At 38.4% G+C, this 16,875-nt stretch overlaps 1 protein-coding gene across 1 annotated transcript in view; it reads left to right on the plus strand.

The window, feature by feature from the left end:
• HEPHL1 (hephaestin like 1) overlaps positions 1–16,875 on the plus strand; it is a 97,384-nt gene that overhangs the window by 12,304 nt on the left and 68,205 nt on the right. The window contains 1 exon segment of the mRNA XM_021000746.1: positions 9,297–9,541. Coding sequence (XP_020856405.1) covers positions 9,297–9,541 — 245 coding nt within the window.

The raw sequence follows: 16,875 nt of genomic DNA on the forward strand, positions 1-16,875 counted from the left end.
AGACCTGTCACAAAATGGGAATAAAGTGGAAATGTATGTGATATAAATGTATGTATGTAATGTAAAAACAAAACATATTAATAAAGCTAAAAGTGTCCTTTCTTCCAAAAAGTGTTGAATAAGGTAAGGCAGAGCCTAATCTCTCCTGGTTTGAGATTTCTCTGCTAGGCTAGTTCACTTCTTTAATTGGAAGCATTGGGAGAATGCAAATGGATTATTTGCAACTTTGAAGGGTTTTTGAGAGCACAAACAGGTGGTTTTTTCCTTCTGCATCTCCAACACCTAGGACAGTGCCTGGCATATATTAGGCACCTTATCAATTCTTGTTGCCTGAATGAAGGTTGCAAATGGGTGTGGGGCTGGTATCTAGATTCTGACCACAATCTTTGTGTAAAAGAATTCAGGTCATAGGAGGAGACAGAGAGGAATTCTGGAAAAGGTGAAAGAGAAGGAAACAGAGAAGAGAGAAAAAAGGAGAGAGAAGGAGAGAGAAGGGAAGATAAGAGAAGGGAGAGGGAGATAAGAGACTGGCAGAGTGGAGGAGTAATAATGTTTGTGTTTGGGGTTTGTGTACTGTTGGGAGGGACACAAGAAGGGGTGGCCTAGAGGTGAAAGTAGAGGGGACTGGCTGTTTCTATCCGTCCTTGCATAGCCCTGCTCAGGAACACAACTGTAGAACTTCATGAGTTTTTGGCTGAATCAGTGAGTTTGTGTCTCATTCCTACTGTTTCACAGATTTGTTGGTCAATCTTTGGCTAATCATATCGCCCAGGCCATTCTGGGTTATTCAAAGGCTAATTAGCCAGTTTGTGGATTACAAAGGCCTTTCTCTTGCTCCTGCTTTTTCCTTTCTATTTGGTGTTTTTCAAACACATTTGTAGACCCAACCAGAAGTCTCACAAGTGCATTGTGTGCCACTGGTGACAAGGGGAGCTGGGCCAGGGATTATAGACAGTACAATAATACTTTACATTTGTAGAGAGCTTTGCATTTACAAAACACTTTCATGTAATGATAATAATAGTAATAAGGATAATTAGTAAACTAGGTCAGCCCCTCACCACTGAGATCATGTAGGAACTATGGTGCCAGAAATACCTGACAGCTTGCCTTTGAGTCAGGTAGAAGACTGGTGAATCTACTTAGAAAGATGGTGCAAGACCTAGAATTGGTGTACCCCGATCACAACTTTGAGGAAGTAAATGTGAACTCCTGAACCTGACTCTTCCTTAATTATTCCATCTGTTTATGATTTTTAGAAAACCTAGCCAAAGGAGATGGAATGAAGATATTTTATCCACTTAGATTAGACTTCTAGGTCTGATGAGGCTCCACCCCCAAATATCAATCAATCAATAAACTTTTATTATTAAGTGCCCACTATGTGCCAGGCACTAAGCTAAATACTGTGGATACAAATTAAATAAATGAAATAATCTCTAAACTTGTAAGGTACTTACATTCTAATAGGGGAGACATGACAAGCATATATAAATATATACAGAAGACATATAAATTCATATCATTATATATAAATATAAATATCCAAAGAAATAGTAGTTAAATACAAGGTAGTTTGGGAGGGAGGGCACTAGAAGTTGGAGTGATGGTCAGGAAAGATTTTATATAGAAGGTGGTGCTTTGAGCTGTGTCTTGAAAGAAGGGGATTCTATGAGGGGAAGGTGAGGAAGGATCACATTCTAGAGATGGGGTATAGTAAATGCAAAGGCATGGGGATGGTAGATGGAGTGTTTGATTTTCAGTGAAGCTGGAAAGATAGGTTGGGATAATGTAAAGGGCTTTAAAAGCTAAACAGAAGGGGCAGCTAGGTGGTGAAGTGGATAGAGCTTCAGCCTTGGAATCAGGAGGATTCCTGATTCGAATCTGGCCTCAGACACTTGACAGTTAACTAGCTGTGTGACCTTGGGAAGTCACTTAACCTTGATTGCCTAGTCAAAAAAAACCAAAGCTAAACAGAGGAGTTTATATTTAATTCTAAAGGCAATGGGAAGCAACTGGAGTTTAATAAGTAAGGGAATGACATGGCCAGGTCTGCACTTGGAGAAAGTTACTTTGGCAGCAGTGTGGACAAATGGATTGAAATGGGGAGAAACCTGAGATAGGGAGGCTAACTAGGAATCTATAGTAGTAATCTAAGCAAGAGGTGATAAGTGCCTGAACTAAGGTGAAAACTGTGAGTTGAGAGAAGGTGGATCTGAGAGATGTTGTAAATGTAGAAATGGAAAGATTTGGCAACTGATTGAATATGTGTGGTGAAGGAAAGTGAAGAGTGGAGCATAGCGCCAAGGTTTTGAGCCTGGGAGACTAGAAAAATGGTGATGTCTTCAACAGAAACAAAACAGGACTCATCTTTCCCCCATAAACCTATGGAAGAGAATTAAGTTCGGGTGAAAAATGAGTCGTATTTTGGACATGTTGAGCCGAGTTGTTCTCAGGACTTCAAGCTGGAAATGTCCAATAGGCAATTGGCAAAGTGGTATTGAAGCTAAGGAGAGAAATTGGGGGTAGATATCTAGGCCTGGGAGTATTCAGCTTGTACCTTCTCTGCTTAAATTAAACTTAGGAGCTTTCCTTTTTGGAAGGAAAGGACATAAAAAAGTAAAAGGTCAGATAAAGACTGTAGGGAGGAGCCTAGAAGCAAACTAGAATGATATTAGAATAAGGTATAAAGAAAAGTGGGGGTCACTGGCATCATTGTGCCACAAAGTGGGAGGGTGAGGGTAAAAAGTGAGGCACTGGTCAGTGAATGTCATTCTTGTGTCATAGAAGCATACTCTTTGGGACCCTCTATAGCATATCTAACCTCTCAAAGCTCTTCTGGATCAGACCTATAGGTACATCTTGGAATTCACCACATCACCCACTGTCGATCTGAATTGAATTGAACAGCATAGATTATCACAAACAGATGCTTCTTTTCTGGGCAAGACTATGTCGCATTATTGCTGGTGGGAGGAACTAGGAAAATAAAAGAAAAACAAAAGAAAAGGGAGACAAATTTTAAAAGGGCAGTTATAAATTAGTGGAAGTAGAGAAGGGGAAAAGAGAAACTGAATGAAAGAGGAGAGGGAGAAATCACAGAATCTCAGAGTTGGAAGGAACATCAGAGTGCATTTAAGACCCTACTGAGCATCCTGTCCAGAATATTCCCAAGGTTGTCTAGTATTAGTAGGGGCAGTCACACTGAGGAAGAAAGGGTGGGAGTGTTTAATGGGAAAGAAAGAATAACATGAAAGGAGAACAAGAAAGAGAGAGGGGGAGAGACAAATAGACAGACAGAGAGAGACAGAGGAAGAGAAAAGGAGGTGGGGGGTGAAGGTCTTGTAGCTGGCAGCATCCCTTATCAGAGATTGTTGCTGTTTATGTTATTTCCTGTGCTGGATTTATCTCAGTTAACATGGCTTTTGTGTAAAGTGATGAGCATGTGAAAAGCCTGTGATAATACACCATCTCTATTATCTTTTCTATCTTCTTCCCCCAATATTCATGTAAAGAAAAAAGAAAACAGACATAATGAAAAGCAATAGAGAAGAGAATCAGGAGTTGAAAGCTTGCTGAAATTAAAGAGGAGGTAATCGGAGACAATTAGATTCATTCCAGATTTTCTCCCTTGGGGGAAAAGTTTTCCTTTTGGTCAGTTAAGCCAAATATCTGTTCCTACCATCTTTCCTTCCAACAGACATGTGTTACTTGATTGCACGTTGATTAAAAATGGTTATTGTGACATCAACCACCAGAACCTCTCCTCTTGTAGTCTCTGCTCTCTGCTCTATCATCCATTTCTATCTCTCTCCCTCCCTGTTTCTTTTCATTCTTTCCTTTTCCTCTTAATCCTTTTCTCTTTACCTTTTTTTCTATTCTCAGAAACTCTGTCCCTCTCTTTTCCCTTAATCATAAGATATCACCTGAGATTGTGATTTTTATTCCTCCCCTGTTCTTTCTTTCACTTCCTTTACCATCACCTCCCTAACACTACATTAATGAATGGATAGAAAGAAAGAAGCCAGTAATGCAATCATTTGGCACTATGCATTCCTTGGTCTGAGTCTATCTTTTCTTCTTTAGAACCCAAAGTCTTTAAAAACAGGGATTGGATTTTTTTTCAGTTAATTCTGTACAATACCTACTTCCTGACTCAATAAGAATTTTTTAGATAATAAATGAACATCAGAGTTAGGGTACCTGAACTTGGCTCCTGGTGCCACTTCTGAATTTTTTTTTATGATATTATGAATGATAGTAACTATAAAAATGACAATAGCACTTTAAGGTTTGCAAAGTGCTTACATGTGCTATCTCATTATACCTTCACAAAAACCCCAGGAGGTAAGCACTATTATTATCCAGTTTTTATAAATGAGGAAGCTGAGATAGGTTATATGATTTGCCTGCGGGCATACAGCTAAGTAAATATCTGAGGTGGGTTTGAACTGAACTCTTCAGGACTCCATATCCAGCAATCTGTCCACTGCACCACCCAGCTGCTTCATCTAAACTCCCTATGCTATAGTCTCCTCATCAGTAATATGAAAGGAATAATAAATACCTTCTCTTTACCTCACAGGAATAGTGTAAGAGTTACAACTGTAAATTATATACTATAGAATCATAGTATCATGGAAATACAGAATCTCAGAGTTGGAATAATAATAGCTAGAATTTATATAGCACTTTAAGGCAAAGTGTACATATGTTAATTCATTTGATCTTCCATTAACTCTATGAGATAGGTACTATTATAATCCCTATTTTAAGAGTGAGAAAACTGAGGCAGACCAAGGCTAAATAATTTGCTCATGGTCATATAGCTAAGTAAGTATATGAGGCAGCATTTGAGCTCAAGTTTTTCTGACCCAGATTCACTCTTAGCTGCTGTGCCAACTAGCTGCCTTGGAAGGGATCTCAGAGGCCATCTAGTTTAGCCCAAGACAGATCACTAGGGACTACTTTCAAGCTAATGCTGAATAATCAATGATCACTTTTTTTCTCCTGCCATTCAACCAGGTCCCAAATCCATTTAACTGTCCTATTGTCTAGCTCTATTCTCTCCATCACTTATACTAAGTATAGCATGAGCTATATACACTTCCCTAAAAATCTAGGTAAATTGTATTTACGCCATTCCTAGGATCTGCCAATTTAGTAACCCTAACAAGGAAATAAAGTTAAGTTAGTGTGACTTGTCAAGAAAGTCATTCTAGCTCTTTGTCATCCTGATTTTCTTTTTTTAGACATTCATTAGCCATGTCTTTAATAATACATTCAAGAATTTTGACTCACATACTCAACAAATGTCATTCTCTATCCTTTTTGAAAATCCAGACAAAATTTGCCCTTGTTTAGTCTTTCAGGGACTTTTCCCATTCCCCACAGTTTCCTACATATCACTGACAGTGGCTAATCTAGACCTCTTTCAGATCACAGTCTCCACCTCTTTCAGAATCCAAGATGTAGTTCATCTGTACCTAATGACTTGAATTCACGAAAAGCAGCATATTGTGATGAATAGAGGGCTGGTCTTGAAGTCAAGAAGACCAGAATTTGAATCTAATTTCAGGAACTGCTTAACTTTGTAACCTTGGCAAGTCACTTAATTTTTCTTGGCATCAGTTTCCCCATCTATAAAATGGAGATAATGATACCTTACAGGATTGTTGTGAGAAGAGAGTGACCAGAATGGTGAGGGGTCTCCATATTATGACATATGAATTCCTGAGGATGTTTAACCCATAGAAAAGAATACTAAGGTGGGGACCATAGGAGCTGTCTTTAAGCATTTTAAAAGCTATTATGTGAAAGATCAAAGACAGAGGAAAAGGACCCATATGCACAAAAATATTTATAGCAGCTTTTTTTGTGGTGACAAAGAACTGGAAACTAAGGAGGTTCCCATCTGCTGGAGAGGAGCTAAATAAATTGTGGTATATGGATTTAATGCAATACCATTGTGCTTTGAGAAATAATAAAGGGAATGTTTTCAGAAAACCTGGAAAGACTAACTGATAGAAAAATGAGATTATTTCTATGATGAAGAGTAGCAGGGAGAGGAAAACCAATTTTTGTTCATTGAAAAATAAAATAAAATTTAATTAAAAACAAACTATTGTTGATTTTTTTTGATTTCTCAAAAGAAGATATACTTCTGAGGAGGTATATCATTGTTGGGGGCAGTGTAAGCTACCAACAACTGGAAAGTGACTTCCTCTTTCAACAGCAGTAATGAGTGTTGGCCATGAAGAATTAGTCTTAATAGTCATCCTTCAAAAAGTAAGAAAGGAAGAAAAAAGTCACCTCATCTGTGACCATTTTTTTAAAAGCAAAAATACCCAAACTCATGCATTGCTTTGTTTTTCCATTAAACAAACACCTATCAAGCATCTACTGGATGCAGAATACTGCTATTATATACATAAAGTTTAGATAACTCATAGTCTAGTCCCAGATGGAGTTTACAATCTAATGGGAGGATAAATCTCAGATACAGATAGCTAAAATATACAAATGTTACCCAACAATTACCTTAAAAAGTACAAAACTATGTTACTTTTGAGAAATAAGATCACAATTAACTTGAAAGTTGGTGGAAGACTTTGTGGAGGAAAGGTGGTTTGAATTGGTCATTGAAGGCTAGGTAGAAATTCAACAGGTGAGTAGAGAGGGAAAATGTTGGCATGTAACAGATAATCCAAAGACAATAGAGAGTCTCTATTAAGAGGAATAATCTAATTTGGCTGGAACATTAAGTCAATGGAGAATAAAAATATGAAATACAGATGCAAAAGATTGTGTAGGTTGCAAAACTTTTCTTGATAGGTATTAAGAAGCTATGAGCACAAACTTATGCAGACAGATTATTTTGGTAGAAATATGAAGAATGTATTGGTGTGGTATGGGAGGATGATGGAGGCATGAAGCTCTCTTAGACCGCTGAAATATTCCTAGCTATTGATAATTTTGTCCTAAGGTAGTGACAGTGGAAATAAAAGGGAGAATGGATGTGGTCAGCATTTGAGAAATGGAGAGCAGAATGTAGAAAGTCAACTATGGAATCAATGGAGTCAATAGAAAGGCAAATAATTAGATATGAGAAGCAGAGAAGGAAGAATAAAAATAACCCCAAGGTTTATGACTTTGACAGCAGGGGAAAGGTGCTGTCATAGACCTAGGATTGAAAAGAGAAAATAAAGTCACAAAATACTGTCAACTCTTCCTTAATAATGTCTCTCAGATCCAGCATGGTGGGAAGGCTATGGGATTCAGAGGCAGAAGATCTAGGGAACAACTCACTTCCCCTCTCCAGGTCTTGGTCTCTCCATTTCTTCCCTCCTTCCCTCCTTCCTTCCTTCCTTCCTTCTTTCCTTCTTTCTTTCTTTCTTTCTTTCTTTCTTTCTTTCTTTCTTTCTTTCTTTCTTTCTTTCTTTCTTTCTTTCTTTCTTTCTTTCTTCCTCCCTCCCTTCCCTTCCTTTCTTTCTTTCTTTCTTTCTTTCTTTCTTTCTTTCTTTCTTTCTTTCTTTCTTTCTCCCTTCTTCCTTCCTTTCTTTTTCTTTCTTTTCTTTCTTTCTTCTCTTCTCCTTCTTTCCTTCCTTCCTTCCTTCCTTCCTTTCTTTTCTTTCTTTCTTTCTTTCTTTCTTTCTTCTTTCTTTCTTTCTTCTTTCTTTCTTCTTTCTTCTTTCTTTCTTTCTTTCTTTTCTTTCTTTCTTTCTTTCTCCCTTCCTTCCTTCCTTCCTTCCTCTCCCTCCCTCCCTCCCTCTCTCTCCATCCCTCCCTCCCTCCCTCTCTTCTTTCTCTCTCTCTCTCTCTCTCTCTCTCTCTCTCTCTCTCTCTCTCTCCTTCCTTTTTTATGCATTCACTTTTAATAGTCAACTTGTTGATACAATTAGCTCAAAGCAAAGGAATTTCCTGATGTGACATAATAAAAGAATGGCAATACAACATCTCCCCCATAAACCTTTTGTCCATTTTCCTACAAATATACATAGCATCAGTGGGAAAAGTGGACCCAGAAAGTTCATAAGTGGAGAGGCACACATACTTAGAGAACATAAATCTCCAAGGCAATTCACACCTGCAGCTTTATAGGACCCTGATGTCTTTTTCCTTCTTTTGGTAGCCTTATGTAGGTTGCTTTATTGGGCCCCCTCCACAGCTTAAATGAATGCCACAGCTGGACTTCCTGGAGTTGCTTTCTTTCTTTAATTTTTTTTTCTACTTAATGGTTATTTTTTTCCAATTACATGTAAAGATGGTTTTCAACATTCACTTTTGTAAGATTTTGATTTCCAAATTTCTCTTCCTCCCCACCCCCTCCCTGGTTTCTCCATTTCTGAGGTGAGGTAGGATGACTTCTAAGGTCCCTTTTAGGTTTACAATCTAGGATGCTATGATCTGTCTCCTCCTTTCCATTTCCATCACAGCCAACCAAGCAGTGCCCATCAGGGACTTCCTGTCTCCTACTTATATTATTCCTAATTAGTTTCCATACCTTCAACTTTTGTATTCAAACTGAATACCTTTTCCTGATTAATTTCCCTAAAATATAGCTCTGATAGTATCATTTTCCTGCTCAAAAACTATCAATGGTTCCCTGTTTCCTATAGGATATAGTCTCCACTCCTTAGCTTGACATAAGTTCCTCTGTAACCTGTCTCAAATTTATCTATCCAAACTTATCTCTCACTACTTGGCACTTCTCTTCCAGCAATGTTATTCCACTCCCTGCCCTTCATATATGTCATGTACATTCCCACTTCCACACTTTTGTTCATTTGGTGCTCTCTACTTAGAATGCTTCTTCTCTACTTGTTCAAATTCTACTTAATCCTCAAGATTTTGTTGAAGTATCACCTTCTCTGTGAGGTCTTCTTTGATTATCTAACCCATGATTTCTGCCTTCTTTGAACTCACAGGGCTCATGAGCATATCTGTGAATACTCTGTATCTCATTTATTTGGCATCTGATCTTGTATAGTAAATAACTATATTTTCTGTGTACCTGTGTCTCAGATGTCTCTAGACTGTAGGCTCTTTTAGGGCAAGAGACATGTCTTAAATTTCTCCTGTATTCCTCACAGGACCTAGTGCTTTGCAATAAATATTAGTTGAATGAATGAGATGTGAAGGAAGCCATGAGAAGATATATTGTGATTCTCTCTTAGATGCAAAGGGCAGAACTGGCATAGTGACCTTAGAGGACTTTGAACTTGACATTATAATTGTTGTTCTTGTTGTTGTTACAGCTTTTAAAAGTAAATCTCAAAACGTTCTTCTCACTTTAGGCTTGCCACTCTATTTCTTGAAAGAGGGCCCAACAGGATCGGAAATGTTTACAAAAAGGCTGTTTACAGGCAGTACACAGATGAAACCTATTCCAAGGAAATCCCCAAACCTCCCTGGCTTGGATTCCTAGGCCCCATATTGAGGGCTGAAGTGGACGATGTGATTGTCATTCATCTAAAGAACTTTGCTTCTCGACCCTACTCTCTGCATCCACATGGAGTTTTCTACACAAAAGATTCAGAAGGTAAAGACTGGTCCCTTTGTATTGCTTAATTGTGTCTCCTTCAGTTTGATTCATTTTAAGTAGCATAAACCAGGAATGATAGGAAAATGATTAAAATTCTTCATCTGTGACTTTTTCTTAATCCTTCTCTCCTTGCCTTTCTTCTTCTTTCCTCCTCCCTCTTCCCTTCCCCTACCTCTTCCTTTCCTATTTTCCTTCCTCTGTTTCCCTCCCTCTCTCCTTTTTTCCTTTCTTCCTCCCTTCCTCCTTCCATCCTCTGTATTTTGTATGTCTCCATTTTGGTCTGGAGTTTGTTGATACACTGGCAGCATAAATTGTCAATGTTGCACAGCCATGCCAACTTTCTTGATGCAGGTTTTTAATAATGATGTTGGTGTTGCTAATAGTAGAAGTAGTAGTAGTAGTAGTAGAAGTAGTAGTAGTATAGTCGTGGTCATAGTCATAGTTGTAGTCATAATAGAAGTAACAGTAGCAGCAGTGACAGCAGGTAGCATTTATATGGTGTTTTAAGGTTTTCAAAGAATTCTACAAATATTATTTGATTTTAATATCACAAGTTTGTGAAGTAGGTGCCATTATTAGTCTCTTCTTTATAGATTAGTCTTCATCTTTATAGATGAAGAAATGGGGCAGACAGAGGTTACGTAACTCGCCCAAGGACAAATAACTAGCAAGTGGTGAGGCTGAATTTGAATGTAGGTCTTCCTGACTCTAGGTCCAGAGCTCTGAGCCATCTTGTTAATCAATCTGTCATTGAATACTATATTATCAAACAACTAGTTGGTCATTTCTAATGCCACATTACTAAAGAAAATCCCTAAACATGCTGGCTTTCCTGGTGCGAGTTCATACACAGCCTTTCTGTTTCAAGCCAGATGCCAGTCTGTTGTTGCTTCCTACACATTAACAAAGCAACCCATGGGCATGTACTTGTGTGTGTGTGTGTGTTTCAGAAACATAGCTGTCAGTACCCAGCAATAACTCCATTGCTACATACAGGAGTTTATGTTTTTAGTTTTTAATTTTAATTTAATTTTTAGCTCCACATTCTCTCCTTCCCTCTCCCCCTCTACCACTACTGAGAAGGCAAGAAATACAAGGCCCATTATACATATACTGTCACACAAAACATATTTCTGCATTGGCCAGGTTACAAAAAAAAGAAAAATATGACAAAATATGATTGACTGTACTTCAGGGTGCACTCTGAGTCCATCAGAAGTAGATAGCATTTTACAACATGGGTCCTTTGGAGTTGTGGTAGCCCCTTGTATTGATCAGTTACTAAGTTTTTCACAGTTGACTTTCCTTACACTATTGCTGTTACTCGAGATTGTTCTCCTGGTTCCTCTTACTTCATTTTGCATTAGTTCATATAAGTCTTTCCAGGTTTTCTTAAAAGATCCATTTAGGAATGTTTTTAGATTAAAGTTTTAGATGCCAGAAGATTATTTCAACATCAGCTTTTCAGCCCCAGGTTTCACCTTTGCATTATGACTGGGAAGAAGAGAATGAATAATTCCAGACACATTACACAATCTCTATTACTTCACTGGCAATGGGAAACAAATCAGGCAAGATACTAACACAATCATGCAACAGGCCATGCAATAATTTTCCCTTGCTAAATGATGAATTTGAGATAATATTTGATTCCTGTACTTTCCCTTTATCTAGTGCACAGCAAAGATGGTACCCTCGGTACTGGCTAGTGCCATAAAGCCACAGTGAAGGAAGCATTAGACTGATGACATGACCTAATGAGTTCATGTATCTAATAGCATTCTGAAAACTCTAAATTCTATATAAATATACATGTTCTGACAATGGGAGCACAGAGATGGGGGCCAATGATGTTACTGGCAGACTCAGTGAGCTTTGAAGAAAAAACAGCCTCAGGAATGCTTAGAAGCATCCTGGGGTTATGGTTCTCTAACCACTCTTGTCCCTCCACCATTTTGGTGCATTTGTTACCATTCTGTAGATAGGACCTAACTGGTAGAGGATGCTGTGTAGGGTGGAGAATAAATGTCCTCATCCGCACATGTGCCAAGGCCCCCATACGTCCATACCAACCATCGATGCCCCTCTTACTTCTCATTCCTGAGATAAACAAATCTTAATAATTGTATGGTTATAGTAATAACAATAGCTAGCATTTATATAGGGCTTCAAAGTTTGTAGAGTACTTTACAATTGTTTTCTCATTTGATCTCCACAGCAATCCTCTGAGGTAGATGCTATTATTATTGCCATTTTGCAAATAACAAAATTGATGTCCCGTGAAGGTCCATGCTAGGGAGGAAACACCACCAGGAGGCTCCTAGAGAGAAACTATCATGATGAATTGCAGAGAATCTGTGGAATAAATTTAGCTCCAGGTATCATCCAAGAGAAGCAGAGCGGTGATGCCCTAGCTCTGGTCTTTCTCTGGGACTGAGTTTGGAGGCATTCATTAACCCTTACCTTCACAGAGTCTACTGATATTTTCCCTTAACTTACTATAGTAACACTGAGCTCTCTTCTCTCCTTTACCATGGAACTGGAATGATCTCTCACTGCTGGACTGAGCTATGAGACTCAAAAACTAGGCCTCTCACCTCCAGACCCCCCCCCCACCCAAGACAACAGCCTCAGATGCATAGCTTACCTTTAGATTCTCCCTGAGAACCTTAGCCTCATCCACTCAGCTCCTCCTCTCCATAGCCCAGTCAAGGACCAAAACCTAGAATACCAGTCTTCTTGCCATCAGGACATTTTGCATATCTGAGGCAGTTAGGTGGTGCACTGGATAGAGGGCTGGACCTAGAGTCAAAAAGACCTGAGTTCAAATCCATCCTGGGAAAGTAATTTTCTTTATCTGTAAAATACTAGCACCTATCTCCCAGGATTTGGGAGAGGATGAAACAAGATAATAATCGTAATGTACTTTGTAAACTCTAAAGTGCTATCTGAATGCTATTATTGTTGTTATTCACATGTAGGGAATATTCTGAGTATGTGTCATCATTCAGCGTCTTGGGATGAGGCAAAGGCCTGGCACTAAATGTGAGCATCAGGTACTTGGGAACACTGTTACTATGGTTTTTATAGATCTGGATGCCTGATCAAATCTTCCCTTCCTTGTTCTGCTGGTTGATCACCCCAACCCTGGCCTCATGTTTCCTCCCTTCACAATCTTGATTCAAGAATTGACCAGTTCAATTATACACTGACCTACATTCTCAAAAGCTTTGTTTTCTTGTCCTCTGGCCAATCATGTTTTGACAAAACTAACCCTGGGCTACCACCCAGCCATCTCTATTCTTGAATACATGCTGTTGAATTCTGTGAAGAAAGTCAGGTAACATAGAGCACTGGGTCCACTACACATTTGTGTTATCTAATCTTAACTGGCCCTTCTTGATACACAACATCCTTTAATTCTTCCCTAATTGACTTTATCATGCGCCTCATGATAAAGAAGCTCCTCATGAGCTTCTGAACCTTCATTCTAATCTTTAATCTCTTCTTAGTCATTGACTTCTTCTCTGTTGCCTGAAAACACACCCAAGTCTCCCACATCCTTAATAATCTTCATGTGACCCTGCCATCTGCTTAAGCTGTGGTCCTTCATCTCTACCTTGCCTTCCATAACCAAACTCCTAGAAGAAAAAATCTATGTTCATTGCATGTGCTTTCTTTCTACTTACTTCTCAACCTCAACATTTAACTGAAACTAATTTCTCTGAGGTCACCAAGAATTTCTTAGTTGTTAAACCTATCGGCTTTTTCTCAGTCCTCATATTTTTTTCATTTTTCTGAAGTATTTGACAATGTTGACTACCTCTTCTTCCTAGACTCTCTTCCTTGTGTTTTCATGCCACTGCTTCCTTCTGATTCTTCTGCCTGTTTGACTGCTCCTTAATTTCCTTTGCTGAATCCTGATACACATCTTCCCGCCACCTATTGGTGTCTCCCCAGGTTCTGACCTGGGCCCTCATCTCTCTCTACACCCTCTCCCTTACTAGTCTCACCAGTTCCCATGGGTTTAATTATCTCTATGCAGATGACTCCCAGGTTGATGCCATAATCCAACTCCAGTTTTTCTCCTGGGCTCCGCTCTTTCATCATCATCTCATTATGAGACAACTCAAACCAGGTATCCCATCTCAACTTTGATGGCCCCAAAATGGAACTTCTCTTCCCTCTTTAATATACCCTTTCTCCAAACTTATCCATTTCTGTGGAGGGCACCAGCATCTTTCCATTCACACAGGTTCATAACCTCAGAGTCATCCTTTACAGAATCTTAGTGTTGGAATGGATCAGCCAGACAATCAATAAGCATTTAGAAAGTGCCTGCTATGTCCCCAATACTTTGGTAGGAACTTGAGATGCAATGATGCACATGAAACAGCTTTTACTCTCAAAGACCACATTATATCAAGGAATAGTATATAAATATATGTATGTATGTATGTATGTATGTATGTATGTATGTATGTATGTATGTATACAAAAGAAACCTAAGGTATTTGAATGGGGGGCTTCAGAAGCTGCCCAGTCCAACCTCTACCTTTCTCTTTCCATCATACCCCAATATACAACCAATTGCCAAGCCTTATAGATTTTACCTTTACAATAAGTCTTACATCTTTCTACCTTTCTCCACCCCTGTGACTACTAACAGTCCAGCCCCTCATCATCTTTGGCCTGGACTATGGCAATAACCCTTTCTTTTAAACTAGCTTACATTTAACTACTTTGTAAACACACACATATTTATATGTACATATACATATACATATATGTGAGTATTTATTGATTGTATTCATGCTGTATGTATTTACATATACACTTGTTGAATGTAAGATCCTTGTGAGTAGGATTGTTTTATTCTTTATATTTCTATCCCCAATACCCAACACAGTGTCTGACACATAACAGGTACTTAACAAATACTCGATTGGTTGATGACTACATAATTATATGAGAGAAGAGATCATTAACAGCTGGGAGGTTCAGGAAGAGCTTCTTACAGGAGACAGTGTATAAGCTGAGCTTTGAAGGAAGCCAGGCATTCTCAGAGACAGAAGAGAAGAGGGAAGACATTCTTAATCTGGGCACCAGCTATGTAAAGACATTGAAGCAGTATTTGTAATACCAAATTCAGGGAAGAGCAAGTAGGCAACAATGAATGAGGGAAAGGGAATAATATGAAATCATCTTGGAAAGGGAATTAGCTATTGAGGGAATCAAGAGTTTCCATGTAGAAGATGCTGTCTTAGAAGAAGAGAGGGACTCTTGAGGCAGAGTTAAAGAGTAAGTGCATTTCAGGTATAAGAGATAGCCAATTTAAAGATATGGAGACGGGAGAAAAAATGTTGTGTGTGAAGAGTAAGGAAGTAGATAGTTTGGCTAGATTTCAGAGTATGGGAGGGCATAATATCCAATGAGGCTGGAAATGTAAGTTGGGAACAAGTTGGATAGGTCTTCAAAAGCTAAACAGTTTAAATTTTAGCAACTTAAATAGGGTTTATATTTTATTCTAGAGGTAACTGGGGACCACTGGTGTTGATTGAATAGAGAAGTCACATGGTGAGATCTGTGCTTGAGGAAAATTACTTTGGCAGCAGTGTGTAGAATGACCTGGAAACATTTAAGGCAGGGAGACCAGGAGTCTATTACAATAATTGATGTGATTAGAACCTGAACTAAGGTGACAATTATTTGAATGGAGAAAAAGGGGAAAGATTCAAGAGATGTTATGAAGGTAAAAACAGCAAGATTGGATATGTGGAATAAGAGAGAGTGAGTGAGGAATTAAGATTATGAACATGAGATATTAGAAGGATAGTGGTGCCATTAGCAGAAATAGTGAAGTTTAGAAGAGAGAAAGGTTTAAGAAAAAAGATGATGAAACATTCAATTTGAAATGTTCCATGAGCAATTGCTGATACATGAATGAAGCCTGAGAGAGAGCCTGAAACGGGATATGTCAATCTGAGAGTCTGTATAAAGATGGACACTACTGAGGTTACCAATACAGAGTTGTTGTTGTTATTCATTCTTCATTCTCAAAGAGGGCCAATGACATCATACGGGTGATGTCTTGACATGTGAGTGAATTAGATTTAAGTGAGGCACTCTCTTCTCCAGAGTCATTGGAGTGGGCAAGACAAAAGTCAAGATGACTGGTGATGGCCCAGGATGCAGTGGGTGACCTTGTCCTTTTTAAATTAAGGTCTTTCCCATATCTCAGTTTGTCTGAGGCAATGTTCTTTCAACCACTAAGGGCTAGAGGAAGAAGAGAAGAGAGACCAGGACAGAACTTTAGGGAATACATCCACAATTAGGACAAGTGATATAGATAATGCATAACCTATTTTAATATTGTAGTCAACAAGAAGAAATGAGTTCCTCGAAAGCAAGGAATGCTTAGTGCTATGTATTTTCACAATGTCTTGGGTATAATAAGTTCTTAATGAATGCTTACTGTATTGGATTGGTTTGAGCTAAGTGTAGGAATATGCCAAGATATCACGATCTATTTTTGTATGATTTTTTCCTTTCTGTATAAATCTTGAAGGTACATAGTCATACAATGTTCTCTCCCTCACCAGAATGTGAACTTCTTGAAGGCAGAGCAGTATTTTCTCTCCCTCCTTTTTTTTGGTAGCCCTAGTGCTTAGCACAGTGCTTGATAACATTATAAATGCTTAACAAATGCTTATTGACTGAATGACCGAATCCTGACTATGACATTTTTCTAGTTGCATCTTGTGCCTCAGTTCCCTTTCTTCAAAATAAGAATGATAATTCTTGACCTGCTTACTTCACAGTAAAGAATAATGTACTTCGTAATTCTTAAAGTGCTACATAAATGTGAGTCATTGCTGTCATTATTATTTATTCATTTTGTCTGAACCTGTGGTCACTCCCACTTCCTATTTCAGCCAAGACTGACTTGCAGTCAATCATAATTTACCTATCACTAGTTACAGAAAATAAAGAAATTGCCTTTGGAACTACTTAATGAGCCATTCAGCCATTCATTCTAATTAATTTATGGGTACACCTCCTTTTGGACCAAAAATGATATTACCTATTTGGATCCACCTGCTACCCATTCATCAGAATTGACTTTGAATGAGAACAAGTCTTTTCAAAAACTTGTTTACCCTCAAAGGATAAAATTCCTTTGTCATTGAGGAGTTTGAGATCTGAAGGCACCTCCTCAAAAAGTGTTCCAAAAATTTTTGAGTAATAGCATCAAAGTTAGAATAAACGAATAGTTAGACTAATTTGGAAGGGATGCCATTTACTTAGATTGTATGATCTGGTATGTTATT

Source organism: Phascolarctos cinereus, unplaced genomic scaffold (assembly GCF_003287225.1).
Source record: "Phascolarctos cinereus isolate Bilbo 61053 unplaced genomic scaffold, phaCin_HiC Scaffold_726;HRSCAF=1367, whole genome shotgun sequence".
In the NCBI taxonomy this organism is placed as follows: Eukaryota; Metazoa; Chordata; class Mammalia; order Diprotodontia; family Phascolarctidae; genus Phascolarctos; species Phascolarctos cinereus.